This window comes from Larus michahellis, chromosome 4 (assembly GCF_964199755.1).
Source record: "Larus michahellis chromosome 4, bLarMic1.1, whole genome shotgun sequence".
NCBI lineage: Eukaryota > Metazoa > Chordata > Aves > Charadriiformes > Laridae > Larus > Larus michahellis.
In genome coordinates, this window is record NC_133899.1 from 24,758,711 (window position 1) to 24,786,621 (window position 27,911).

Below are 27,911 nucleotides of genomic sequence, written 5' to 3' on the forward strand. Positions count from 1 at the left end.
GCCTGTTCTCCCAGCAGAGGGGCTCCAGCCCTCCCAGCATCTCCGGGGCCTCCTCTGGCCCCGCTCCAACAGCTCCGTGTCCTTCTGCTGTTGAAACCAGAGCTTTCAGGTGTCCCTCAGTTTCTGAGCGACCGTGATTTCGCGCAAGGAGTAATGTCCCACCTTGAAGGAGCCCGATCCCCCCTGGGGTTAGCTCATCCTGTGGGAACAGAGAGCTGCGGCTCAGAGAGGGCTGAAACCCTGAGAGGCTTCACTTTCCCTCCCTGATGGCCACGAAAGCTCCCGCCAAACCTCACGGCCCATCAGGGAGACCCTCCCCCTAAATCCGCTGGGGATGCGATCCAGCCGCAACGGGGATGGGAACACCCCCCCTCCTCCCCCAGGAGCTGCCACGCACAGAGAGCATCATCTCCAAAGGCTTGAAACAAATCCAAAAGTTTATTTCCAACAAGTACACAGAGCATGTGGGATGGGGATGCGCTACATCACAACGCCGACCTCCCCGCGCTGGCTCTCGCTTACAACCGCCCCCTCCCCAAAAAAAGCCTGGCACCAGAGGGACGGGTTCGCCCCCCACCCCCCCCACCCCCACCCCAGCGACCTCGGCAGAAAAAAACTAAAATAAAATTAAAAAAAAAAACAAACAACAGTCCTTTTCCAGTACTCCAGATATTTTTTTCTTTAAAAGCCGGGGGTAGAGTTGAATGTCATTTGATACCACGCTGGAAATACAGCATCAGGATGGAGAGATGACTGGTATTTTTGTTGCGAGGTGGCGGGGGGGCAGTGGCGGAGGGGAACGATCTTGGCAGGCGACCTCTACTTGGCTAACAAAGGCGTATCTGTGTAAATATAAATACTGGGGTGAAATACCTGGCAGCACACCAATGTCAACACCGCTACCAACATAAAATAAAGACCAGCAACGTAAAACACCTTCAATGAGTAGTTTAAGCTAATTCAAAATTGCGCCCCGCCCCCCCGGCCCCGCGCCGCCCACTCTTCATGCCACTTTATTTCTCCGTTTATTTATTAAGAATTCAAGTTGTAAAATACGCAAGTCGTTTAAAAAAAAAATGATTACAAACCACTTCGTGACAGCGTTTGAGAAGGGTTGGGGCGCGAGCCCCGGGGTCAGACCGGCTGCACTTCGCTCTCCGTGACGGTAAACCAGCGTTAGAAGGAAAAGACAAACCCGGGACGGGGTATTTACAGTCTGCCTCGTAACACCGCGAGTGAAACCAGCTGCAGAGCAAACCGCTTCATCCGTCCTTCATCCTAAAGCTACGCGAGCTGTAGTAAAAAGATGGAAAAGGGGGAGGTTAGGGGAGGGTTGGAAGCCACCACGGGAGGGCTGGGACCATCTAGGCTACTCGTGTCGTATAAACGTTCCCAGATGCCAAAAATTTTGAGTCCAGTGTAAGAACAAACTGGTCTTCACCGTAGAAGACTAGAAAAAGAGTACGAAAAGGTAGAAAAACCAAAATGCACTTGTTACGGGCTAGAAAGATTCGCCAAAAGGTACCTAAAGACTATTGCCCTCTTGAATCCACACGGATTTTTAAGCTGACACCTGATTCAGAACTACAGTTTAGCGAGGTCACTGCAGACCCCCCCAAAACCCTATGTGACACCCACCTAATTTTGTACCCACATCCCCAAGTTATGATTCCCAAAGTTTCCCAGGAGTGCGGATGGGCGGGGAAAGCTGGGAGGTGTTTAGCTGTGGAAAAGGAGAGGCGAGCCACGTCTGCAAAAGTATTAACCCGAGGCAGAGCCAAAAAAAGGTGGCCTCTATCCCCCGAAATGCTGGCGGTGGATGGACCGGACCTGGGAATAATTCCCCAGCCTGACGCAGAGCTCAGGCTGCGTGTAAACAAGGTATCAGGCACCTCCGGGAAGGGGTGACCCCACGGCTCCCCAGGTTGCTCTCCTGCCCCTGCCCATTGCAGTGGGGTGGCAGTGGGAATGGGACAGGTGGTGGGTGTGGGAAGGGGCAGAAGCATGCCACCACGAGGCAGAAGCATCCCACCGCAGGGCAGAAGCTTCCCACCATGGCGCAGAAGCATCCCACCGCAGGGTACCATCCCACTGAGGGGTACCATCCCACTGCGGGGTACCATCCAGCCATGGGCTACCATCCCACCGTGGGGCAGAAGCATCCCTCCACGGGGTACCATCCCCCTGTGGGGCAGCATCCCACCATGGAGTACCATCCCACTGCAGGGCAGCAGCCCAGCCCAGCCCCAAGGGGAGGAGATGCTGCCAGGGAGCCGAAAAGAGCAGGACAAGGACCAAGCGAGGTGAGCAGAGGCACAGAGGTGTAGGAGAAGAGGAAAGACCCGGAAAGAAGTGGTCAACTTTGATTTTCGGATTTCTAGCTACCCCACGATGCTGGGGGCGGGGGCACCTACCCTAATGCAGGAGGTATTTCAGGCACGTCTAAGGCATCGCAGGAGCTCTCTTTGCTTTCGGGATTGCCTCGGTTTCCTCCCTACAGCTTCTCCCACCAGCACGTGGTGTCAAACGACAGCAAAGAAAAGTCTGGAGCGGATGAACGGAGATAAAACTCTCATGCACTACCACCGAACGCCGTCACAGGAGTATGAAGCACCAACCACGACACACAATTCACTTTTACTCGCAGAGCTGAAGCTAACCATCTACGGAATGGTAGAAAGTGGGGGTTTGCTAGAAGCACGGAGCTGCCGGCGTCCTCGCTAACCTGCCGCGGGGCTGCTCGACCCCGGCGCTACGCTACCGCCAGAAAGTAAAAAAGCACAAGACCAAACACCGAGTAACACCATAATCATTGAGCCTGTCGCTATATATCTGACAACTTAAATAAAAAATAATATTTCGGAAAGAAACCAACAATATCATTCCAAGAAGGTTATGCACATCCTCAGCAGTTACGTTGCTCAGCACGGCTCTGGTGCTTTAAATATGGAACAATCAAACAATTTTGTGAGCAGAAAAGTGACACAAATTTATTCTTTACATATTTTTTTTTTCTTTTTTTCTTTTCAACTCTACAGACTTCAGATCTTTTGCCTTGCAATGCAGATCATCTTATTCCCCCAAAGGTGGCCAGGTTCTTTAAACATGCACATCCCTGTAGCTTCCAGGCCGTGTATTTTACTTATTTTTGTTTAAATTCTGCGGGCTAGCAGGTCGTCCCCGTTCCTAAAAACTCTACATCAGTGTTCAGGGTGGCCTGAGTGCCGGTCAGGCTCCTGGAGGGTTTACAGGATCACGCAGAAGAACTTCTTCTCTCTAAAGGGGTTTTCTGAGGCCGGGACAGGGGTCAATAGAGGGTCCTCCTTGGCATGGGCTTCGCAGTACGCCATCAGGTCCGCTGCCGCTTTTGACACCTGCAATAGAAGGAGCTCCGCCTTAGGGACAGGCCGCCCTGGGGACATCCCACCCCAGGAGGTCCCGCCGGTGGGGCTGGGCTCGCAGCATCCCCAACCCCGGGGGACGCGACATCACACCCTTGGCCAAAGACCCGACCCATGAACCTCAGAGCGCGTCCCTGGCAGGGCTGGATTTTCACCTCCGGGCTCTAAGCTCCCACGAGCATCCTTCGCATCCTTCCCCCGTTCGCATCCTTCACCCGACTTGATCACGGCGAGGACCGACTTTAGCCAGCACTGTCTGCCCCCCTCCCCGTCCCTTGGCAGGGCCATCCACAGCTGCTATAGCAACCTTTGCTGCCCGCAGCCGCCGACTTGGCTATTTATTCAGGACACGCTGGCAGCTCCCAAGCCGCCGGAGCTCACGCCGGCCCCGAGAGGCGAGGTTTTGCTTGCAAGCACCCAGACGTGCCTGCAGCCAGCAACCGACCCCAGAGCACCTCTCTCCATGTCATCCAAAACCACGTCAGTGGAGAAGACAAATCCCCTGGGATCTCAGGCTTGAAGCCGGTGGAGCAGAAGAGGCCAGAGCAGAGGACAAGCCTCCGGGAAAGGATTGGGTTTTCCGAAGGAAAGAGGCTTCAGGACAGCCTTGCTTTCGGAGTTTCCCCTCTAACCTCAAGGCTGAGCACTGAGCATCGCCCGAAGGACAGTTTTAACAGCACCTGAGACAAACAGCGGGGTTTTAACCTGTTCCCAAGAAGGTGAGATGCCTCGGGGACTGCTGCTCCTTCCCACCACCCAGCAGCGCTCCAGGCGATGCTTCCAGCTGCCCTCCACGGGTGAGCATCTCCCGCTGCCTCCAGCCACTGCCATTGGGATCATCAGACGAGCATCCCCCGCAAACACCGCCCGCCACCGCGTCCCGGCTCCCACGGCAGTTTTGGGAGCAGTTTTGGCAGCCGCTCAGCAGCAGACCCCACCGCGCTACCTTTATCCTGTCGATGTTGGCCTCCATCTTCAGCTGCTCCACCAGCTTGCGGGCTTGGGCTATGCTAGCAGTGTTGTTGCTAGCCATGGGCGGGCCAGGCGCGCTCTCCGGACGGGCTGCGGGCACAAAAACACACCCAGGTGAACCCTTGGGCTGGGCAGAGAGTTGCTCCCTGCCTCCCAAATCCCCAAAACGATGGGCTGGGGAGCTGTTAGAGCCCAGCCGTGGGAATGAGGGTGTGGGGATGGGAGATGCAGACCTGGGTGTTCGGCCAGGGTTTAATGCTGTGTTTGTACAAGGGCAGTGAGCTGCCAGCCCTTGTGGGCGTGCGAGTGGTCACACGCTGCCAGCAGTCCCCTCCTGTGCCCTCCCCATGGTCCCCAGAGGATGGGATGCCCTGTGAGCCCTGCTTAGGGGACACAGGGACCTTCGCAGCCTGCAGCAGCAGGACCCCAGCCGAGCTGGATTTTCCCTTTTGCCATTCTAGCAAAAGGCTGTGGTGGCAAGAAGGCAAAAGGAAAGCAGAGAAAAGGCTCCCCCCCGAGCAGCCCCGCGCTGCCCGGAGCTGCCGCGCCAGGCTCATTCCCCTGCCGGGAGCCAGGCACATCATCCAGCCCCGCGTCGGTCCGGTGTGTCCCTTGGCCTCCCTTGCTTTGTCCCTGCTGCCAACTTGGAACATTAAGATGCTAAACAGGATGCCGGAGTTTCCTGTTTCTTGTGGTTTCTACCCCGGGCAGGCGGGGGAACGCTCATTAAGTCCACGCCATCTCGATCACGGATGTTTTTCCGTTACCTTCTATCAGCCGCGAGCTCCTGCAGCCGCAAACCCAGCGTTCAGCCGAGGCTTTTACGAGCAGCGAGTGTTTTACGGCGGAGACACAGCCATGCTGGGCTGGATCTTGCCCGGCCAGGTCAAAAATGGGGTTTTTGAGGGGATGTCCTGCCATAGCAGGGTGCAGCGAGCCCCCAGCCAGCCCCTCAGGTGATGGGGCAAGGATGGCCCAGCCCTAAAAGAAGGGGCTCGCGGTGTTTTAGGGAGGGCACTGAAAAGCTGCGGGCACGCTAGGGGATATACAGGTGTTTGGGCAGAGGCTCATCCCGGGATCTACAGAAAAAAGCAACCTGGGTCCAAGCAACGGAGGTGACCGGAGAGCGAGCCGTGACGGGGTTTCGGGATGAGACCCCCTCCCCAGCCACCCCCCTGCCCCTCCGAATTCTTTTTTTACCAGAAGCCGGTCTCTCCGCTGGTTTGTGCCTCTAGGGGAAGATCTGCTCCTCTTGGCCGCTGGCTACCTTTAAATAAAGAGAATATTGACAAAAATAAAAAAGGAGCCAGGTCGGGTGGCTGTGCTGCCAGCCAACGCAACGAGAACATTATTTATGGCACCAGGAAAGCCAGAGCCCTCGCAGACGCCGGGTCCCGTACCCCGCCGGGGAGGCAGAAAGGCTGCGGGTTTCCTTCCGTATCCCCCCCCCGCCCCTCTCCCTCCAAGCACGGCCCCCAGCGGCATTATTTGTTCGCATTCAGTGAGGTTTTCGGCACAGGAAGAGGTTTCAAGTCAGTGGGCAACTATCCGAGGGCTGTTGGCAGCCGGGCTTTTAGCTGTTCCCCAGCTCGTGGTCCCCCCGCCGTGGCACATCCGAGCCCCGTCCGTGGGATGCGGGGCGAGAGGGGATGGAATTTAACCGTCTGGTGCACAGAGCACGTGGCCGCGGTGGAAAGAGCATGCCCCGGGGAAGGATGCCAAAATTCCGCGCCCCCCCCCGCCCCGGCTTCAGCGCAGCCCCGCTCCCACCGAGCATCCCCGACAGCCCAAGCTCCTGCCCGGGTCTCCTCTCCTCTGACAAAGCTTGGGGTTCGGCTCAAGCATTTGAGGGAGTGGAGCCATAGGACGAGGGGGAACGGTTTTAAGCTGAAAAAGGGGAGATTTAGATGAGATCTGAGGAAGAAATTATTTATGATGGGGGTGGTGAGCCCCTGGCCCAGGTTGCCCAGAGAAGCTGTGGCTGCCCCATCCCTGGAGGGGTTCAAGGCCAGGCTGGACGGGGCTTGGAGCAACCTGGGCTGGTGGGAGGTGTCCCTGCCCAGGGCAGAGGGTGGCACTGGGTGGTCTTTAATGTCCCTTCCAACCCAAACCATTCCATGATTCTATGATTTGTGCTGCTTCCACACTGGTTTTGCTCAGCTCCCCCCCTCCCCAGTGTCTTTGCTGGAGAGGCGTTTGAGGAGCAGGGTGCCTCTCTCCTGGTTTTCCTTCCAGTTCTCCCTGCAAAGCCAGGGAGCGGATGGCGGTGGCAGTGCCAGCCCATTTCTGGCATGGCAACGGCCCTGGGCTGGTGGGAAAGCTGGTGGCCACATAGGTCCACCAAGAGGTGCAACACCCGGGGCACCATTGCATGGTTTGGATCCCACAGAGACTCTTCTAATGCAGCAAATGTTATTCTTGGTGATTTTGTGCCATTTCACACAGAGGACCATGGTCTGTTGCTCTACCGGTGACAGGGAGTCACTTAAGGACTGAAGTTTAATGCCATGGAAGGAGGCACAGGAGCGGGGAGGACTATCCAACCCTGCTACCACCCTCATGCAAGGAAACCCTCCCATGCTCTTCCTACATCTAGCCCTAGAGCCACTAAGGCGGAAAAGACAGCCCCAAAAACAAAACCTGAGAGAAGAACGAGACCCCGTTGGGACAGAGGAGGGGACATCTGTGTGAGCTGGGACGATGGCGCGGACCCTGCGGCTCGCAGGACCCTGGTGTCCCCAGGAGCTGGCCACGCGCCCTTGGCCTCTGCAGAAACCTGACGGAGGAACTTGAACCGGTTTGGGGTTTTACAGCCTCCCCACGCGGCGAGCGCCTGGGCGTGCTTCCTTCCACCTCAATAACACAACAAGAGCAGGTGACGCTTTGGTGACGCTTTGACTTGAGCTCATGAATATCCCCCCCAAAACAAGCCCTGCAGCAGCCCAACGGCGAGGCTGTTCAAACAGGGCAGCCACAAAAGCAGCTTTTTTAATCCCAACATGAGGACGGCCCACTGTACCCCCCCCCCCCGGAGACACCAGGAGTAAACTCAAAGCCTCCATGCCTCTTCGTTTGGATTTGATTCATGCCAAGCCAAGCTGCTAAAGCATCCTCCTCTCTTTCAACCCCCAGGGCCTCTTCACTACTAATTGCAATCAACCAAAGCACACCCCTGGCAGGTGCCGCTGCCCCACACCACAGCAATACGTGTATTTCAGACTAGAAATAAAGAAATTCTTTACGCTGTGGGTGGTGAGACGCTGGCCCAGGTTGCCCAGAGAGGTGGTCGATGCCCCGTCCCTGGAAACATCCCAGGCCAGGTCGGACGGGGCTCTGAGCAACCCGATCTAGTGGAAGATGTCCCTGCTCATGGCAGGTTCTAGATGGCCTTTAAAGGTTCCTTCCTACCCAAACCAGTCCATGATTCTCTGATTTATTTCTCTTCCCCGAGACCCAACAAGGTGTAGGGTTCCCGGCCACCGGACCTTCCTGCAGAACTAGAAAATACTTGTTAGTGGGTAGACGCCAAGAGCATCAGACTGAAGATAAATTAACACCACCCCAGAAAGTATATAAATGCTCCTATCAGAAGAAAAATGCCAAAATATGGCTGTTAGAAGGAAATTATCTTTCCAGACAGCTTATTTCCTAACAGTGTCACCCCTCCGTGGGCAGGCATCGGGATGGGCGTTTCAGAGCCCGGGTTGGAGATTCGCTGGACCCAGCGATCCCCCCAACTCCATTCAGGGAATCTGGCTATTCCCAGCACGGCAGCCCTTGGACACAGAGGGTTTGTGCAGGGACCGATGGGGCTGAGCGAGCACAAAAGGAGCCATCACGCAATGGGGGACACGTGCCGGCGCTCGTCACATCACTCCCATGTACCCACCGGTCCCCTGCAGCCGGCAGAGCTCAGTTCCTGATCCCAGCCATCGACATCCTGTCCACAAAGCTAAAAATCCCTGTGCTATCCCAATATTTCCCAATCCCCCCCGGCTGGCAAGGGGCTCTTCTCACACCCCATGCTGTTGTGCTAAATTTTGCCTGCAAAGAAAGGGATTTAATGGCGCTCACAAGGGAATACAGGCAGGCGTCTTATTTCACCCACTTAATGGCACATGTTGCCCGGATAATAGGATTCCTGCCTTGGAGCCCACAGGTTAATGAGTAAGGATGCTATTTTATTGTCATGCTAACGATGTTTAGCGCATACAGGACATGGATACCGTCTCTTTTGGGCTCTGCGCTGTAATTACAACTCGGGATCTCGCCGAGGTTGTTTTGATACTCGTCTGTCATGCAGAAGGGTCAGGGGTTATTCACCGCATGTGGCGAGAGGCTGAATTCATTTAAAAGGAGGCAAAAGCGCTTGCATTCCATGTCCGGACTCGGAAATTTTGCTGCTGATTCTTGCTATGCTCCCAAAAAAAAAACCCCACCTAATTCGTCGTTGTTCTCCGTTTGACAAAGAGCCATTGACACACTTAAATGACATTTGCTTCTTTCCCCAGCAGCACCCAACCAAACCGGGCACCAAAAATCGGGATTTAGTTGGGCAAACGGTGAAGGATGCTCCTGATGTTGGGTCTGCTCTTGGTCTGCTCACTCCAGCTTTGCCAAAATCTTCAGTTTTTACCCAACAAACGCCATCCCTTGAGCTGCCCACCATTGCTGTTTCAGCATCCCCAGCAGGAGCTGACAGGTTTTGGCTTTAATTTGCCCTGCGTTAAAAGCCACCATTGCCTGGGGCCAAGGGAGGACCAGCCATCCTCCCCTCCCAGTAAGCTAACCGCATCCGCCTTGCTTTCCGGATGCTTTTCTCCCTCCCAGCACATTTGTGGATCCCGCGCCCCCCTTAAATATTCATCACGGAGGCGCCGACCCCCATCTCTCCTGCCAGCAGGCAGCGCAGCCGCTGGAGACTCGTTTAAATCAGCGATAAATTAATTTGCCAATCCGCCTGCTGCTCCCCATCCAGCTCCAGCCCCGGTGAGCTGTCGGCGCTGCCTCTTGGCCCAGCCTGGCACGAGCTGCTTTGCCACGACCTCGACCGAGGCGCGATGCAAAATGCCATGTACGACCCCCCCCAAAAAAAGCCACCCCCCCCCAAAAAAAAAAGCCACCGCGAAAGGAGCATTTCTTGCTGCCGGAGCAATGGAGCCTCCTCCCGCTAAGCCGCCATCCTCCTCCCTCCCTCCCAAACTGGGTTGTGATGGGGTTCCGGCATCCTGCAGCCGCCGGCCCGGCTTGCGAGAGTAATTAGCCTTCGTTTGCCAGCTTCTCGTCAGCACAAGCTGCTTTGCTGGGAGCTGTGCCGGGCGGAACTGTCCCCAGCCTCCCCCTGCCTCGCACCAGCTCCATCACCAGCCCCAAACCCACCGAATCGGAGCCCAGCCTCCCCCCCTTGCTTCCCTTCCCCCTCCCGCCACTTTCCTTTGGGTTTTCTCTCAAGTTGGGCCAGAGACTGGATTTCTCCAAACGTTAAAAAAAAAAAACACAACCAAACAAAAATGGCATTTTAAGGGTGTTTAGTCCAATTGGTCCATTTTAGTCCAATTGCCTTCACTAGGCACTTCCATTACAGAAGGGGGACTCTCGAAGCACGCTCAGCACTGGGTCGGGTCCACCAAAGGCACACCAGCCCCTTTGCAAAATATTTTCTTACATTCTTCAAGCTTCAAACAGGCATCGACGTGAGGTTTTCCAGGTGTCACGAGGCACCTCCCGCATCTCCGGGGGTCTGCAGCCTTTGCCTGCCCAACTGCGGTCCTCAGAGTTTTTAAAACCTCTCCTCTCGCCCAGTTTTCCAGACTTTTTTTTTTCCAACTTCCCAGTGGGGTTTTTTTGCCCTCCGCTGGGCAGAACACCATTCTCCCCAGGCCTCCCGGCTGAACCAAAAGGAAAAGCGGTGGCTCTGCAGGAAAGAAACCGAAAGCGCTGCCGTCTGCCAGGGCAAAAGCTTGCCGCGTTCCTTCCACCTTCTGAGATGGAAAGCAGCTCCGCACGGCATCGCCCGCCCCCCAGAATGGCTCCTTTGCAGAGTGAAAGCGGCACCCTCCTCGCTTCTTGGTTTCTATTCAAAAAATCAAGCTTTCTGTCATGGATGCACCGGTATTTTCCACCCAGTTTGCCATAAAGTGAGTGAACCCCATTAGGGCCATGATTTTGCAGGGGACACAGGGCTCACGCTTGGTCCTACCAGACAGGCATCACCTGGGGGGGGGTGTTTGGTCCAGAAAAGGTGACAGGGTGGGGATTGTAATGAAGGGATTTGTTCCAGCTCTCACTCATGCTGGGATTGCTCCTGGTCCATGCTCATCCCAGTAGCTGAGGCCGGCCCAGCTCATTGCATCCCAGACCAGGCGCAGAACCAACGGGGTCCCCGCCGAGGCAAGGGGGTTCTCTGGCAAAACGCCTTTTCCCCCTCAAAAATTCAGGTGTGAAGTGGCACCCAGGACAGATAAGGGAGCGTACGGCCTTGCCGTCACCCGCCCCCGCAGCCAGTCCCCGGCGGGCCGGCCGGCGGGTGGGAATCCCTCACCGGGGTGGGCTGGCTTTCGAAGCCATCCTGTTGCTTTCGCTAAAAAGCCAAAAATAGGCAGCTCGGCTGAAAAGGAATTACTAAAATATACATACGGGCAAAAAAAAAAAAAATTAAAAAAAAATAAAAACATTACAGACAAAAAGAAAATAGCAAAAAGCCACATTTCCAGGGGGTGGGAGGCGGTGCAGGCACGTTGATCTCCCCAGCAGTTGCAGACCTGGCTGGGAAAGGAGCCTTAATACGCCCAAATTGCATGTGTTTCATTATTTCCTTAAGCAAATAAAACAATCCAAGGCAGATTTACGCCCGTGGGCTCCCATCACAGCACTTCGCTGGGGCAAAAGACCTTAATCCTCAGCGGTGGTTACAGCCGCAAGCCCCCAGTCCCCACCCGCAGGGATTTTATTCCCAACATCCCTTTTTTTATGCCTGGTCTCCAATACGGCGCTTAAATCACCGAAAACCAGCCCGCAGGTTGGAGACACGCCGGCAAAGAAAGAAAGAAATAAAAAGGCGGCCGGGTAGAAAAAAAAAAACAACAAAACCGAGCCTGTTTCCATGGAAACAGCTTCGTTATCACACCAGCATCCCGTCCCTCCCGCCCAACAGGGGCGAGGTGGGATGGGTGCCCGTTTTGGTCCCGATGCCGGCGTTTTGCCCGTGGCGACGGCTTTTGGTGGCTGGCCTCCCGCCGCTTTTTGCGGCGGTCAGGGAAGGAGCAAAATCTCTTGCCTGTCTTTGCCGAATTCAGCCCTATTTCACCCCAAAAGCAGCCATCGGGCTCGGACCCAGCTGCTCGGCCAGCCCTGGCTCCGCTGGCAAATCCCCTTCTCAAGGCGCAGGGAGCTGCCGCGAAGATATTTTTCCCTTCCCTAATTTTGCCGGGGGCGTTAAATGAGGAGCTGGAGCTGCCTTTGCAGGGAGCCCGGCTCTCGGGATGTCCCCTCCAGCCACCCTGCGCTGCTGGAGCCGACCGCGGCTGCAGCCCGGACCTCACTAATATCTGCGAATGTGAGAAGCTCAGCTTTTTTTTGGTTTGTTTTTCTCACGGGCGTCCTAACGGTTGAAAACAGAAACCAACCTCAACTTCCTTTTCTTTTTTTTTTTTTTTAAATTTTTTTTTTTTTTTTTAAAGAGATTATTTGAGTGAAGGAAGAGCCACTGGACAGCACAGCCTGGGACATCTGCTCCGGTCCCTCCTGCCACTGTTTGTAGGGAATGGTGGCTCTCTCCAGTGGGTACCGACCTACTTCGGGGTTGGCACAAGGCTCTGGCCCCGCGGGAATGCCACCGGGTTGCCGATCCCTGCGCTGAAGGTCGGGGGTCTAACAGCAGCATCGTTTCCCTGGCTGAGGATGCGGGAGATTTCGGGCGAGCCAAAAAGCCATGTGACCTCCCAGCCCTGCCCAAGGGCCGTCGGGGAGGTACCCCTGGAAAAGAAAAGCCACCATTTGGGGAGAAAACCCTGGGGAAAAAGGTGTTTGTTTTTAATGCTCAAGGGACAAACCCAGCAATGTCCACGGATCAGGCACCGGGAGGGCGCAAGCTGGGCCAGAAACTGGGGAATAAGGATGCCCAAACAGGTCCAGCGGTCCAAGCGAGCGAAGCTGCAAGCCGAGCATCGCCTTCATCCCGTAGACCGAGTTTTCATCCAGATTAAAAATACTCGTCATTTTTCTGACTCGAGTCTGACACCGCCCCCCCCCCCCCATCAGCCGGCCCCCTGTCCTGCTCCCACGCCGGCTCCCGGCGATGCTTCCCAGGGATAAGCAGGGGGCAACGCTCCCCCTTATCTGCTGATGCTGTGGCACAGAAAGAAAAGGGTGTCACGTTTTGGTGTGACACGCCAGAAGGGACAGATAAAGGCACGCATCCTGTCACACCACCCCCTGCGCCGCCTCTTGGGCTCTCCCGTGGTGAAGGGTTTAAGCACGAGATTTTAAAAAAAAAAAAAACCAAAACCAAAACCCACTAATGCAATTTTTGTGAAACTTGCCTGAGAGGAGAACAAGCAGCTTGAGAAATTCCCTAAAACCACCGGCACTCCCCGGAAAACCAGGCTTCTCAGAAATGCCCCGTTAGCTGCCGAGGGCATCCCCGACCTCCCCGTTGGGCTGGAAGATGGAGGCATCTCCACAATCTTTGAAGTCCCCTGGACAGACCAAAGTGTCTCCAGCACACAGATGGTTCAGTAAATAGGGAAAAGAGAAGGAGGAGGGAATCGAGCAGAGAGGAGAAGCGCTGAGGAGGGATGTACGGACGGGTCACGCTTCACCCCGGGCCGCTGCAGGTGGTTTTCGTGGAGGAGCTGGAGGGAGCCCATCTGACCATCACCCCCAGGTGCAGACCTCCCCCCACCGATGCCCCTGCGGTCCCCACAGCAAAGCTCTCACCTTCCTTCCCCCCACCGACGAGTGGGGCTCCCCTGTGGTCCCACATCCTCCCAGGAGTCAGATGCCCGGATTTCTCCCTGCCAGATCCATGAAACCTTTGGAAAAGCGGCTTCAAAGCCTCGGGGCAGCACAAGCCCGCAGGTTTCTCCTGTGCTGGAGAAGGTCTCTGCCCTGCATGGGGGTCATCCCAGGCTGGAGGTCATAGAACCACAGAATGGTTTGGGTGAGAAGGGACCTTAAAGATCACCCAGTGCCACCCCCTGCCCTGGGCAGGGACACCTCCCACCAGACCAGGTTGCTCCAAGCCCCGTCCAGCCTGGCCTTGAACCCCTCCAGGGATGGGGCAGCCACAGCTTCTCTGGGCAACCTGGGCCAGGGGCTCACCACCCTCACAGCCAAGAATTTCTTCCTCAGATCTTGTCTACATCTCCCCTATTCCAGTTTAAAACCATTCCCCCTCGTCCTATGGCTCCCCTCCCTGATCCAGAGTCCCTCCCCAGCTTTCCTGGAGCCCCTTTAGGGACTGGAAGGGGCTGGAAGGTCTCCCCGGAGCCTTCTCTTCTCCAGGCTGAACCCCCCCAGCTCTCTCAGCCTGTCCTCACAGCAGAGGGGCTCCAGGTCAACGGCACTATCGGCAGCCCTGGCCAACGCACCTAACGTCAGTTAAAATACCACGCGGATATACTTGAAAATAATTGAGTATATTATTTTGCATTTCTACTGCAGCAACAGCGAAGGAAAGACTAGTTTCTCTTCTACAACGCGCTGTACCCGTGCTATATAACATGGCAAACCCTTCCTTTTGGATTATTCTCAGCCTGGCAAAACATTTACCAAGGGCACGGCTCTTCCCGGGCTGGAGAGACCCTGATATAACCATGCCAGGGGCAGGTGGTGGTAACCCAGCGCACCCAGGCACGGACGGAGCAGCAACGATACAGTAAAAAGGAATTAACCAACCAAAGAAAAAATTCCTGTTGAAACCTCAATCGTCTCCTGACTACCAAAATCCACCCCATGAGTCCTGTTTCCCACTCTTGAAGTGGCAGTAGGGTGGGTAGTCCCTAAATTTCACGGGGCAGAATTTTCTGCTGTCAAGGAGACGCTAGGTCTAGGAAACACGCACCGCCTCACAGCTGGCCAGAAAAAAGCAGAAACCCTCAGAAAAAGCTCTTTTTTTTTTTTTTTTTCCCCATGGAAAGACCTCTAGAAAACCAAAATCACCCTTTAATTACAAGCATCATCACCCCTATGATTTCTCGGTTCCTTCACTTCTTGATTCCTTCCCCAAACAACTCAAATTGACTCAGAAATAAATTCTTCGTACAAACTTTGCTCAGAAATCCTAGTTCCCTGCTGCTTGTGTTGGGAAAAAGAGAGATGGCTAAAGCTGCTGAGGAAGGAATGAGCTCCTGTCCCGGGAAAAGGAGTTCAACATCTGTTCACACAGCTCTGAACTCCTGACCCTTAATTAAGGGAAGCAGCCAAGAGCTATTACTTCATGTTAATTAACTGATCCATTCTTGGGTTTCGGTTTTTAACATCATGCTCTTAAGTATTTGCCAGGGTCAAGACAAAGACCTTCAGGGGAAGGTGCGAGATGAGGTTTGAAAGCGGAGGGGAGACCGGAGGAGCGCTGCGGGGCGGAGGTGTTTCACCTGGCCTCACATTTGCCAAAGGATTTGGGGATTTGGCTGTGGTCAACGTCGCTCCCAAAGGGACAAACCCACCCCCAGCCTCATGCAAAGTCACCTGGAATCATAGAATGGGTTGGGTTGGAAGGGACATTTAAAGGCCATCTAGTCCAACCCTCCCGCAGTGAGCAGGGACATCTTCAACTAGATCAGGTTGCTCAGAGCCTCATCCAGCCTGGCCTTGAATGTCTCCAGGGATGGGGCCTCCACCACCTCTCTGGGCAACCTGGGCCAGTGTCTCACCACCCTCATTGGAAAGAACTTCTTCCTAATGGCTAATCTAAACCTGCTCTAGTTTAAACCATTGCCCCTTGTCCTATCGCTCCATGCCCTTGCCAGCAGCCCCTCCCCAGCTTTCCTGGAGCCCCTTTAGGGACTGGAAGGGGCTGGAAGGTCTCCCCGGAGCCTTCTCTTCTCCAGGCTGAACCCCCCCAGCTCTCTCAGCCTGTCCTCACAGCAGAGGGGCTCCAGCCCTCCCAGCATCTCCGGGGCCTCCTCTGGCCCCGCTCCAACAGCTCCGTGTCCTTCTTGTGCTGAGGGTTCCAGACCCGGACATGCTACTCCAGGCCATGGTGACTTACCAATCGCCCGCCCATTGGCATGGGGGGTGCAGCCACCCCAGAGGAAACGGGGCAAGTCATTGAGCTGCCCTGATTTGCTTAAAATGTCATGTTTTTAGGGGGAAACCTCCCTGCGACACCAGGAAATGGGAAGGAGCACATGGATTTTGCCGTAGGTCCTGCCAGGCTGAGGGGCTCAGCCTTCTGCAAAGCATTTTTCAACCCAGCTGAAACAAAAGCCAAACCACCCCTTTTTGCTTAAAACGCGCGAGCCGCGTCCTGCCTTTTCGCCCAAATAACTTCCGCAGCCCGCGAAGCCCTTGGCTGCGGGAATCATTGCAACGAGAAATCCGTTCTCCCATGATTTCACCTTTTATTAGAATTTTATTTTAAGTAACACTCACACGAAGCCTCATAACCCTTTCCGGCCGCTGGGGATCACCCAACAAGTTACATCAGCAAAGAAACAACCCCGTTAACCACCCCCATTACTTTAAGCCCCCCGATGGAATTACCTGAGACTGCTTTAATTAGGTATCCACTGTACAAAAGAATTAATTAATTAGTGATAAGCACCTGAACCACATTACTCATAAGGCTCTATTTCAAGCTTCAAATACAGCAAACAGGTCACGGGCAGTGCTGCTGCCTGGTGTTTCTTTTCCCATCCCTGCCATCAAAGCTGGGTGCTTTTTTTTTTTTTATATCCTTTTTTTCCTTCTTTATCTAATTTTTCAGGTTTTTCACAGCATCCAGAGCTGGCGCCTTTAGAGCTACTACTGAAATAGCGGGCGGACCACACGGAGATGGGCGAGCTTTGATTGCTCACTGAGATTTGGCGTGCTTTCGGGGCGGGCGACGGGGTAAAACGTGTCTCTTGAGGCTCAGGTTATCCTGGCCGGGTTGCGCTCCCAAGGCGGTGCGCTACGGCATCGCTATGGCACCCGCGAAATGAGGAAAGCATTTCCTGATGGCCAGATCCCAAGCTGCAGGTGGTGGTGGGGGGATCACCGCTAAACGTGGGCGATTTTAGCGGGTTGGGGGGGGGGGGAGTGGGGAGAGAAAAAAAAATATGGAGGGGGAAAAAGGAGAGGAAAAAATATGGAGGGGGGAAAAAAAGAGAAAAAATACGGAGGGGGAAAAAAAGAGAAAAAATGGAGAAAAAGAGAGGGAACAAATATAGGGGGAAAAGAGGAAAAAAGAGGGGAGCAAAAAGAGGGGGGGGAAGGGGGGGAAAAAGGGGGGGAAGGGGGGGAAAGGGGGGGGAAAGGGGGGAGGAAAAGGGGGGGGGAAGGGGGGAGGAAAAGGGGGGGGGAAGGGGGGAGGAAAAGGGGGGGGGAAGGGGGGAGGAAAAAGGGGGGGGGAAGGGGGGGAAAGGGGGGGGAAAGGGGGGAGGAAAAAGGGGGGGGGAAGGGGGGGAAAGGGGGGGGAAAGGGGGGAGGAAAAAGGGGGGGGAAAGGGGGGAAAAGGGGGGGGAAAGGGGGGAAAAGGGGGAAAAAGGGGGGAAAAAGGGGGGAAAAAGGGGGGAAAAAGGGGGGAAAAAGGGGGGGGAAGGGGGGGAAAGGGGGGAGGAAAAAGGGGGGGAAAAGGGGGGAAAAAGGGGGGAAAAAGGGGGGAAAAAGGGGGGAAAAAGGGGGGAAAAAGGGGGGAAAAAGGGGGGAAAAAGGGGGGAAGGGGGGAAAAGGGGGGGAAGGGGGGGAAAGGGGGGGAAAAGGGGGGGGAAGGGGGGGGAAAGGGGGTGGAAAGGGGGTGGAAAGGGGGTGGAAAGGGGGGAGAAAAGGGGGGGAAAAAAGGGGGGGGGAATATAGAGAAAAAAAAGAGAAAAAATTTTCTCTGTGCTATTCTATATTTTCACAATTAAGAACTTTGAAAAGTAATTTACTGTGGCTTGCGCTGGCCCTGACATTTCATGGCCTGCAATTTCCCTGCTGGCAAACTTGAGGCTACTGGGGGGGGGGCGGTTCTCCCATCTGACAGCCCACGGCAGGGGATTGCGGGGAAGGGGACACGGCGGGGAAGGGGACGCGGAGCCCTGGCGGCGCTACAAACCGGGTTAGCTGGGGCTGGCTGGGGAGAAGTAGGTTGCTCCTCCGTCCCCGGTCGGTGAGCTGACCCATATTATCTCAATTAAATTTAACTTCTGCGGCCCGCTGCTGCCTCTAGTTTTTTTTTATTTCCCCCCCCCGACCTAATGCATTTTGGTGTAAAGTAGGACCCGGGGAGTACACCTGGGTCCTGCCCCACGCGATGAGGAGGGCACGGCCATCGTGGCAGAACTGGGACAGGGACGTGGAGGGGGACAGCGAGGGGGTAGCGCGGTGGTGGCCGTGGCCTTGGAAGCTTCCCCCTGCTCAGCCCTCACCCACCTGCGTTTCTCCTGACCACGACGCTCCTGCAAAACAGCCAGCTTTCCTTTTCTCTTCCCCAGCTGCGCCCTCGGAGCCTTTCCCACGCTATTTCCTGGGCTCGCCAAGCCCGTCTCCATCCTCACCCCCCTCTCCGGCCCCCTCACCGCTTACTAACCTCCGCGTACAACATCTGGGTTTTCCCATGGAGCCCCCAAATCCCTCAACCGGCCCTTTTTCCCCTTCAAACGCAGGCAAAGCATCCCTGCCACCCTTCCCGCTGAGTCAAGGGCCCTGCTTTTACCACCACGCTGTTATTCCGGCTCCGGCGTGCAACGACACACGCTCGGCAAACACTGATATTACGCAGACGGGAGGAGAAAGCTCCCCCCCCCATCCCCAAACCGCTAGCCTGGGCGGTGTTTTTACACTTGCAATATCAAGGATTGCCCAAAAAAAAAAAATAAGGGGAAAAAAAAAATTTAAGGCAAAAAAAATGCACAAAACTTGGGAAGAAGGAGCACAAGGCGGTGTTGCCCGCGCTGGTTCGCCCTCCCTTCCCGCGCGGCGATACCTCCTGGGAGATGGGTCCATCCTGGCCCCACGTGCTTCATTTATCCCCCCCTCCAACCCCGTGCCCCGCTCCCGGAGCTTTAATCCTTTCGCCAAACCAGCCGGAGCTGTTGGATTTGTGTCCCCGCTGCTCTGCAAGCTGCTTTGCCCAGGGCAAATGCCTTTCCCTACCTTTACCTGGCTGCCGGGAAACCTCAGCGCGGGGCTGGGCCCTGGATTTCTGTGTTTTTCCCCCAGTGTGAGCTGTGAAAAAATCAATGAAGGCAGGTGCTCTCTGGGGGTTTCGGTTCCAGGTAGGATGGAGGAGCAGCATCGATTCCAAGCCAGCCTAACTTTTACAGCAATTAACGGAAACGCTTACACGGGGCTTAGATTTAAGCTTAAAAAAATACAATAAAATCAGTGCCTCCCTCATTTGCTGCTTATACCTCTCCATAAGCCTGGATTGCCGCATTAAAAATCATCTTTTTATTCACTGCTGGCACGGTGCGGAGGGAGGAGGCAGGGTCCCCCCTGCCGGCGTTAGCTGGGGAGTGAGGGAAGCACCGGACACGAATACAAACCCCCCAAGCGAGGATGTGAGGCTGAGCAGCAATTATATTAAATCAGATGATAAATAATGCAATGTATTTTGATGGTACCGGCCGTGCAAGCACCGCACAAACACCACCGCGTCTCCACGATATTAAAAATACAAGGGATGAAACGCAATCAGGTCGGCGTGACTTGAATAATTCAACCTACAGCCTTTCTTGAAACGCCGTCCTTGGGGCACGCCGGAGGTCCGGCCCCACGGCGGGGCCACCAGACCATTGACCCCTTCGCGAGGTCCTACACAAACCTACGGACTCCACCAGACCTGGTCAACGTTCAACACTTTCCCACCCAAGGGACGGATGAGACCTCTGCTTGGGCAACTTCCAGCATGAGCAGAGCTGCTCCAGCAGCAGACGCAATCCTGAAGACTAATTAGAAGAGGTCCAAATGGGTTTACAGGTTGTGGATGGCTGATGACCCCCTCTAAGAACCCCAAACCGCTGCAGACCCAGTGAGGGGGTAGGAAGTCCCTGAGATGACGCGTAGAGTTGTGGAGAAGACCTGGCCACGTGGAGAAGACCTGGCCAAGTTTCTGCACGACACCCTGGGGACACCTGGACCCACATGGACTCATACAAGATCCGTGGCCTATGACATTGGCCAGCAGGAGGTGGAACCAGAGACCTCCAGAGGCCCCCTCCACCTAAATGTTACCAAAATCCCTCTTTTCCCACTGGAAAGCCACTGAGGGATCCGGAAAACGACAGGAAAATGAAGGGAGGTGGCAGAAATCCTCGGGCAGCTCTCCCCATGGCCACCAGCTCTCAGGACTAACACATCCCAGCCTGGCAAAAACCAAAACCACAGCTGGAGACTTCTTCCGAAACACACCTTCACAGCACAGGCAATCAACAGCCTGAACTTGATCTGCAAAACCAGCCAGCCCACTCCTTTATCCCCACCCAGGCTTTCATGGAGAGGTGACCATCTCCCCACACTCTTCATCCAGCTCCTGCCAAAATGGGTCAAAAGAGCCGAGACAAGCAAAGGAGCCCTTGGAGCCAACGCAACCATAACGCAAGTGAGACAAAACTGCACGACGTGCCGATAGAGCATCCTCCAGAGCAGGTAAGGAAGACAAAACCCAACCGTGAGGACAAAACCTGACCTCCACGTATGGGGGGGGCCACGGGTGAGGAAGCCTCCACCATGGAAATGTGATGGTCAGATGTTTTCTGCACATCCGCTGGGACACCGGGAAGGAGGACATGTCCCGCAAAGGATCTCCTGTCCTGCAGCAGTTCAGGGCTTCCAAGAGCCTTGCTATGGGGTGGAGGAGAAGTGACAGCCCGAGACACCTCCCATAAGCAGCTTTGGTCGGAGCAGCAAAGAGCACAGCTCCGCTCAAGAGAAACTTGATGGAGATCACAAGAGGTCTGGTTTTGTCAGATAAGAAGAAAGAGCAAGAAATGTCATGAGGTTTACAACCGCACAGCTAAAGACTGAGTCTGTTCACCTCCAGGGTGACTAACGAGCTTTGTGCAGCTCCCAGTATGTTCAGGCCACATTTCAGGGCTCCCCAAGGCTGCAGAGAAGAAAGACCCCCCGATAAAGCCCCTCTGAACAGCTGCCAGCACTAGGGCTGCCCGTGCCCCCATAATGCCTTAGAAAAATGGGCACTGAGAATTTCTCCTGGTGCTTTGGTCCTCAGGAGACTCAGATCAAGGTCTTGGCGTCCCTCCATCTGAGATGACCCTTTCAAGAAGCGAAAGGAAGCAAAGATCTGGCAGGAGCAGTGATGCAGCGAGGAGACGGTGCCCCTGGAACTCCATTTAACCTTCCCCCAAAGCCATAAACCTCAACAGGCTGGATGCGGTCCGTACATAAGGAGCCACTGCCATCGTATTGACCTGAGAAGATGCCTGCAGACACTGAGGACACACTAATCCCCATCAGAATGGTGTCTGCAGATGGGAAACCAAAAGAAGCAGCATAAGGGAGTCTCCTCGAGCCATCCCCCATACATCTCCTGCCCCGCAGTGTCCCCTGTGTCCTTGGCCCAGGGCTCTCTGCAGAACATGCAGCCCTAACCCCACAAGGAGATGGTGGATACTTATTTACTCTCCTGCACTCCTGATCCTCCCAAGATCTGGTTGAGGAGAAACACATCGAAATGGAGAAGAAACCCTTGCATGGCGATTTCTGCCTTGAAACGGCTCATGTGTCGCCTTCCTCCTGCTGATGGCAGCGAGGAGAGCAAGCTGGAGCCCCAGCCACCCGCCGTGACTTGGCTGGCAATCACCATCCCTCTCTTCTCAGCCCCCGCGGGTGACGGACGACTCACCGTGGAGGTCTGAGGCAATCCAGCCCAGCCCCGCGTGCCGCGGCTCTTCGGTTGGGGTTCAGCCTTTTGGAAAAGCCAAACCCACCTGATGCTGCCAAGGAAGGAGAGGGACAAGCCCAGAGCCCAAAGCTCATCTTGGGGGTGCTCCTCACCCCAGGCTCTACCCCAAACTGGGCATCACTGCTGTAAACATAACGAAGCCCTAATGATGACGCCTGCTACATGCAGACACACGGAGGCACCGTCCTGGCATCACCAGGTGACGGCGGGATCGTGAAGACATGTTTCGGGCACTCGTGTCGTGTTCAAGACCCATGCCCCGACTCCAAAGCAAACCCAAAGACACCAGGACCAGAAAGGAATTCAATCGATACCGAGCATCTCACACAACTGCCGGCAACTGGCGCTTTCTTACCCAAAATGGCCCAAAAAGCACAACTCCTCCAAACCCACGGTTAACGCAACGTGCTCAATCTGCAGGAATTCCCGGTGACGGGGTTTGAAGACAACCGAAGCCTGAAGCATCCCTTCAGCATCCCCCTTAAGGTGATCGCACCTTGAGCTTGTGACTCTCGGATGCCGAACGGTGCTCCCTGTGCCACTCCGAGGGGATGCTGCAACCAGTCAAACGCTCTTACACTTCACTCAGCTTCGCCTCCCGGTTTCTCCTCTGGGACCTGGCTCAGGTGGGAGCAGACGAGAGAGAAAACACTCCTCTGCGTCCCAGCAGACGCTGGCGGCTGCATGGGGACACCTTGCCTGTCCCCAGGTCCCCAGGCTGGGGAGAAACCTCCCAGAGCTGTAAATGTGCTGGTCCCGACCACGACCGCCGCTTTTCCTTGCCTGCAAGGACTCAACGCCACGTTTGCTTGTTGGCAAATAAGCCAAGAAAAAAAATTTAATAAAAGAGAATGGGCCAACCCAGGTGTTGGCATTAGCACAAGCCCTGCCCTTGCACAGGACGGAGATGTTGTTCTCGGAGGAAGGGGGTTTCTCAGCACCGCCTTACTCCGTGCATCTCCCATAATTAGGTCTGTGTCTCTGCGCAGAGGCACTGGCGGTGGCACGGGGCACCGACGTCCCCGCGGTCCCCGCTGCAGCTGGCGGCTCTGCCCATGGGGACGGGCACAGGCAGCGCAGGGAGCAGCAGGGGCCATGGCGGGCAGCAGCCAGATGGGGGGCTGGGGTCCAGCGGCCGGGGGATGCCGTAGGCGGCAGGAGGAGGGATGCCGAGCAGCACGGCACGGGGTGAAAGCAGCAACGCAGCGGAGTTTGCAGCAGGAATATCCTGTGCTGTGCCAGGGATCTTTCCCCTTTGGTGGCATCTCACATGAAGGAGCGCTGATGCTTGGGATTGCAGAGTCATAGAATGCGTTGGGTGGAGAGGGACCTTTAAAGGCCACCTAGTCCAATCCCCTTGCCATGAGCAGGGACATCTTCAACTAGATCAGGTTGCTCAGAGCCCCGTCCAACTTGACTTTGAACGTTTCCAGGGACGGGGCATCTCCCACCTCTCTGGGCAACCTGGGCCAGGGGCTCACCACCCTCAGCATAAAACATTTCTTCCTTATATATAGTTTGAATTCACCCTCTTTTAGTTTAAAACGGTTCCCCCTCGTCCCATGGCTCCCCTCCCTGATCCAGAGTCCCTCCCCAGCTTTCCTGGAGCCCCTTTAGGGACTGGAAGGGGCTCTAAAGTCTCCCCGGAGCCTTCTCTTCTCCAGGCTGAAGCCCCCCAGCTCTCTCAGCCTGTCCTCACAGCAGAGGGGCTCCAGCCCTCCCAGCATCTCCGGGGCGTCCTCTGGCCCTGCTCCAACGGGTCCATGTCTTTCCTATGCCGAGGGATCCCTGATGAGCTCCAAGGTTCTGGCAAGGCTTCTCCTTCCCACCCAAGCTGCTCCCTCTTACAAACACAGCTGCCCAGCCAGGACCTTCCTGGCCCAGGAGAGCCGCTCGTGGGGAGCATCCCAGCAGGGATGGAGCCAACTTGCTTTCCCAAAGCCCTCAGGAGAGCAAGCGAGGGCAGGACGATAAACCTGGTAAACCAAGACACCATCTCAGCTAAAGGAGCTCATCCACCACGGCTGCCGCTCCCGGGCTTCCCGGGGTGCCCTGCCACATCGGCTAGAGCGCTTGGGGGGGTCACAGCAGCATCCCTGAGAATCGCCGACCTGCAGCTCAGCTGGCTTTGGGATGCTGAACAAAAGCATCACCCACCAGCGGAGACCTCCCCGCCATGCCCCCGACCACAATCCAGCAACGCCTGGACCTTCCCTTGGATAAACCAAATAGCCCGAGGTACAACGACGACGGCAGACAACAGGGGAAGAAAATCCCTGTGTGAAAAGCGAGGGAAGGACGAGATAAGGTGAAAACTAATTGTGTTCCGTAGGATAAGCAGGTCCTGGTGCAGCTGCTGCCCGGGAATGGGGGAATGGTGGAGGGTTTCCCAGCTGCATGCAAATAGCAAGGTGGCGAGTTTTTAAAGTTTGGTACGATGCCATTTCAGGGATTTTTTTTTTTTTTTTTTTTTTTTTTTTTTTTTTGGCCACTGAGCGTGTGAAAAACTGGGTTGGGTGTTTGAAGTCCGTCACGCCTACGCAAAATGCAGGAGATACAAGAATTTAGACTTCGGCCTCGGCACGGCTGCGTCCTCACCCATCCTCGCCCAACCTCGCCCATCCCGGGGGCTGGCTGCATCCAGCTCCCGCTGCCTCCCAGCCCTCGAAGCACTGGGGATCCGCTCGCCCGCCTCTGATCGAAGCCGTCGTTGATGAACCGCTGGCCTGACCCAAAGCCCAGACTCAACGGACACCATCCCAAGCAACGTGGGATGGGTTTTGGAGCAAGCCAAAACCTCTCCGCGGTGCCAAACCCATGTCCTCCCGGCAGCTGGAGCCCGTCCTTCTCCCCAGCTCAGACCTGCCTCTAAACGGGGCCGGTGCCAAACGGCTCGTGCCAAGTGTGCGCGGAAAGCCGGGAGAGATGGGCTGCATTCCCCCGCAGCCATCACGCGCTCCCCCACCAGCAGCAGAGGCAGAATTCCCCGCCCCCCCCCTTCCCTTTCCGCTTCTCCCCATCATTTTGGGGAGCAGCAAAGCTGCTCCTTGCCTTTCCAAAGGACCGGTTTGGGGGGGTGTTTGCACCACGCACGTTGCGCAAAGGAAAAAGAAATGCACGAAGAAGGGCTGAAGCCCCGCTGGAAGCGGGCAGGCAAGGGAACTGTGCAAGGACAAGCACGAAAATCCCCTTGCCAATGCTGCATCCCATGCCCTGTCCCGCAGCCTGGGGTACCATCTCCTCCTGCCTTCCATCCCACCCCTCCCCGCTGCGACCCCACGAAGCGGCTGAGCAAGAAGCCGGAGCAGGAGAAACAGCCAGAAAAGAGTCCGAAAAGCAAGAAAAATTGAAAACCCGCCCTAATCCCTTTGCTCCTTCCTCCCGCTTCTGCGCTGGCTGTGAACGCACACACGTATCCCGCTCCCGCATCCCGCTCTGGGCGCGGGAACGAAACACTTGGACAAGTCACGCTGAGAACTGACGCAACTCGTGCCAAAAATGATGCTTTTCCCGTGATGAACTCCTTATTCCCAACCCAAAACAGGGTGATGGGCTGGCGGTAGGGAGCAGGCGGTGCAGCCCCGTGGTCCCTGACGGCAGCACATCTGTCACGAGTGTGCCGGCCTTGAGCACCCCGGCACTGACGCATGGGACAGGCAGGCACAGCCGCCTCCAGGCAGCACTTTTTGGGGGCACAGGGGTCTGCGGGGCTCCGGTGCCGGCTCGCCAGCCCTAATTACTATGGTAACAGCCTGCGCCGGCGCCTGGCTGTCCTCCTTCGGTGACTCACTGGGTTTCAAAAGGAGAAGTGCTGCCTCCAATGCCGCCGTTTGGAGGCCAAAGCACTGGAAGCCCCAGCGCCCGCATCGGTGCCGGGAAGGCATTGCCCACCCTCGCAAAGTTTGGCTTTTTGTTGTGTTTTCCACTCAGGGTCGCTCCAGTGCAGGGCGGCAAAGCAGCAGGCTGGCTTAGGGTTTAAAAATCATGGTAATAATTGAGTTTCATCGCCAGCTCGCAGCCATCTACCCATGGGAATCCCATCGGACACCCCACACTCCTGGTCCTGATAACCCCCGTGCTGCGAGTGGGTCAAAATTTCCTTGGTGGAAAATGGTAACCGCTGTGCCACGAGGCACCCCCGATGTCCTCCCCCAGGGCCAGCCGTGGCACGGTACGGCCATTCATCCAAGCCCACATGCCAAACATGCCCCACAGGGCCACCACCGCCTCACAACTGCAAGGAACCCGGAGAAAATGCAATAAGCATCCTTAACGGTGGTACGTGCAGCGCTGGGAGCAAAGCTGGCAGCCCCCAGGGAATTTGGGAGAAAGGATGGGCACGTGCAGGTACCACGCTAGTGGCAGGGGGACCTGCAGGTCCCCCCAAGCTGGGGATACCCCATTTCAGAGGTGAGCCTGACTCCAGTCATCATCCAAGTGATGCTGAGACCACCAAACTTGTGTCACAGGTGAGCAGCCAGCAGCACAAGGTGCCAACAGCCCCTGCTTTCTCTTGCAAGCAGATGCAAGGCTGAAAAAAGCCAAAAAAAAAAAAAGCTCCAAAAATGGTGCCAAGGGACCAGCGTGGCCGATGCTCGGCCTCGTGGGGCCAACACGGGAGCTGGGGCGGGATGGGGCTGAGCCACGTGTCCCCGTACCCCACGGCACGGGGTGAGAAAAGCCCCGTTGTAACCACGGGAACGCCTCGAAACATCCTCCTGGAGAAAGGTTTGGCCCCCGGGTTTTCCTGGCAATAATTAATTGAGTCATATTTCAATCCAGCCAGCGGCCATATGGTAGAAAAGAGGATTAAAATCGCATGCTCCAGCTGCATTCAGGGAAATCCAGTTATAAGGAAAAATCCTCCGTGCCTGGCCCCAGTCTGCTGGCAGGGTACGTGCCGCTGTCACCCGCCCAGCCCCTTTCCCTCCCGCAACCGGGGAGCGGGGGCTCGCTGGTGGGGTGATGGTTATTCGGTAATTTGGGGGCCCAGAGGGAAATAAATAACAGGGAAATAAAAAAAATCAGGGAAATAAATAACACCCTGGACCTGCAGCGATGCCCTGCAGGCAGCAGGTACGGCAGCGGCAGATAACACACGCCCTGGGTCACTGCCCTTTGGGGCGGCACGCTTTAAGTTCGTCAGTAACTCATTAGGAATGGGTGGGGGATCGCCGTGCTTCAAGATTTTCCTGAAATATAAATCTGTTTTCCGCCGAGGAGGCGAGAAGGCAAAAGTTTTGGGTTTTTTGCTGGGTTCCTCTCCCACTCCCACTGGGGGCAAGGGAGCCCCGGAGCGGGTTTTCCCGAGAGCATCTTCCCGGCTGAGCCGTGATTTTCCCAGGCTTGCTCTTACCCAAAGCGCTCGCCCCACCAACCACCGCTGGGAAAAATAAGGATTTCCATGGAAATGATGGGGAAAAGGGCTGCCGCCGTGGGGATGGCAGGGTGGGGCACCGGGTGCCCCTCCACCTGGCACGGCTGTCACCTCCAAATCCCTCCCAAGCCAAGCTGGGGGCACATCCATCCCAGCTGAGGTTCCTGCAGGGATTTGGGGGTGGGAAAATCTCACCCTTCCTTCCCAGGGAGGTTTGGGGGGGGGGGGGGGGCGGAAATAAGAGAAAGAAAGAACACTACGCCTCATTCATCGGCAGAAAAAGCCTTTCCTGTGATGGCAAATCAGTTGATTAACTGAGGATCAAACCCTCTAAATCAAACCTTTGTTGGGGAGACTGAACTCTTTGTGCGAGGTACCTTTCCCCCGGCTCCCAGCCCCGGCAGCACCCCCCCCCCCGCCCCCAGCGGCATGGGGACCCCCGCGGCTCCCCCCGCCCTTCCTCCCCGCAGGTGCCATCGCCACACGAGCCCTCCGTGGGGGTGGGGGTGATGCGGGGATTTGCCCCCCCCCGGGGGGGGGTGGGGTGGGGTGTGGATTTGGGGGAGATTTTCGCTGATTTTAGAGCCGTTCGGGGGCCCACCGGGGCCACCAGCAGCGGGGCAGGCGACCGGCGCTGGGGACCGCCCCGCCCAGCCCCAGTGGACCCAGTGCTGCCAGTCTCCATCCTCCCAGTGCTCCCAGTGCTCCCAGTGCCCCCAGCCCCGGCTCCCCGCCCCCCGCCACCGTGTGCCCGGCGGTACCTGCAGGCGGGCGGTGCTGCCCCGAGTCCCCCGCGGGGCGGGCGGCGGCGGCGGGAGGGAGGATGGACGGAGGGATGGACGGAGGGATGGATGGAGGGATGGATGGAGGGATGGATGGAGGGATGCGGGCTGGAGGCAGGAGGAGGGTGGTCAGCAGCAGCCCCGAGCGGCGAGTCCCCACCCAGCTTTGTCTGCGCTCATCCCTCTGCCTACAGGAAGCGGCTCGGCCCCGACTTCCTCCTCCTCCTCCTCCTCCTCCTCCTCCTCCTGCTCCTGCTCCTGCTCCTGCTCTCCCTCCTCTCTTCTCCGATCCCCCGGGTTTTGCGGATCGCGTCTCTCCAGACCCCGCA

At 56.2% G+C, this 27,911-nt stretch overlaps 1 protein-coding gene across 3 annotated transcripts; it reads right to left on the reverse strand.

Moving 5' to 3' along the window:
• Window positions 1-421: 421 nt before the first annotated feature.
• On the reverse strand, window positions 422-27,866 carry GNG2 (G protein subunit gamma 2). Of its 3 annotated transcripts, XR_012586583.1 has the most exons (6): window positions 27,562-27,866; window positions 5,574-5,640; window positions 4,348-4,463; window positions 2,415-3,374; window positions 1,089-1,293; window positions 422-842 (listed from the first exon to the last, which is right to left on the reverse strand). XR_012586583.1 is itself a non-coding variant. In XM_074583544.1 (4 exons), the coding sequence occupies exons 3-4, from the start codon at window positions 4,432-4,434 to the stop codon at window positions 3,246-3,248; spliced, it is 216 nt and encodes a 71-aa protein (XP_074439645.1). In that variant the 5' UTR covers window positions 4,435-4,463; window positions 5,574-5,640; window positions 27,562-27,866; the 3' UTR covers window positions 1,042-3,245. The 3 variants fall into 3 exon arrangements, 1 of the variants encoding a protein (XP_074439645.1); XR_012586582.1 differs by having other exon boundaries at window positions 422-1,293; XM_074583544.1 differs by lacking the exon at window positions 422-842 and having other exon boundaries at window positions 1,042-3,374.
• Window positions 27,867-27,911: the final 45 nt, after the last annotated feature.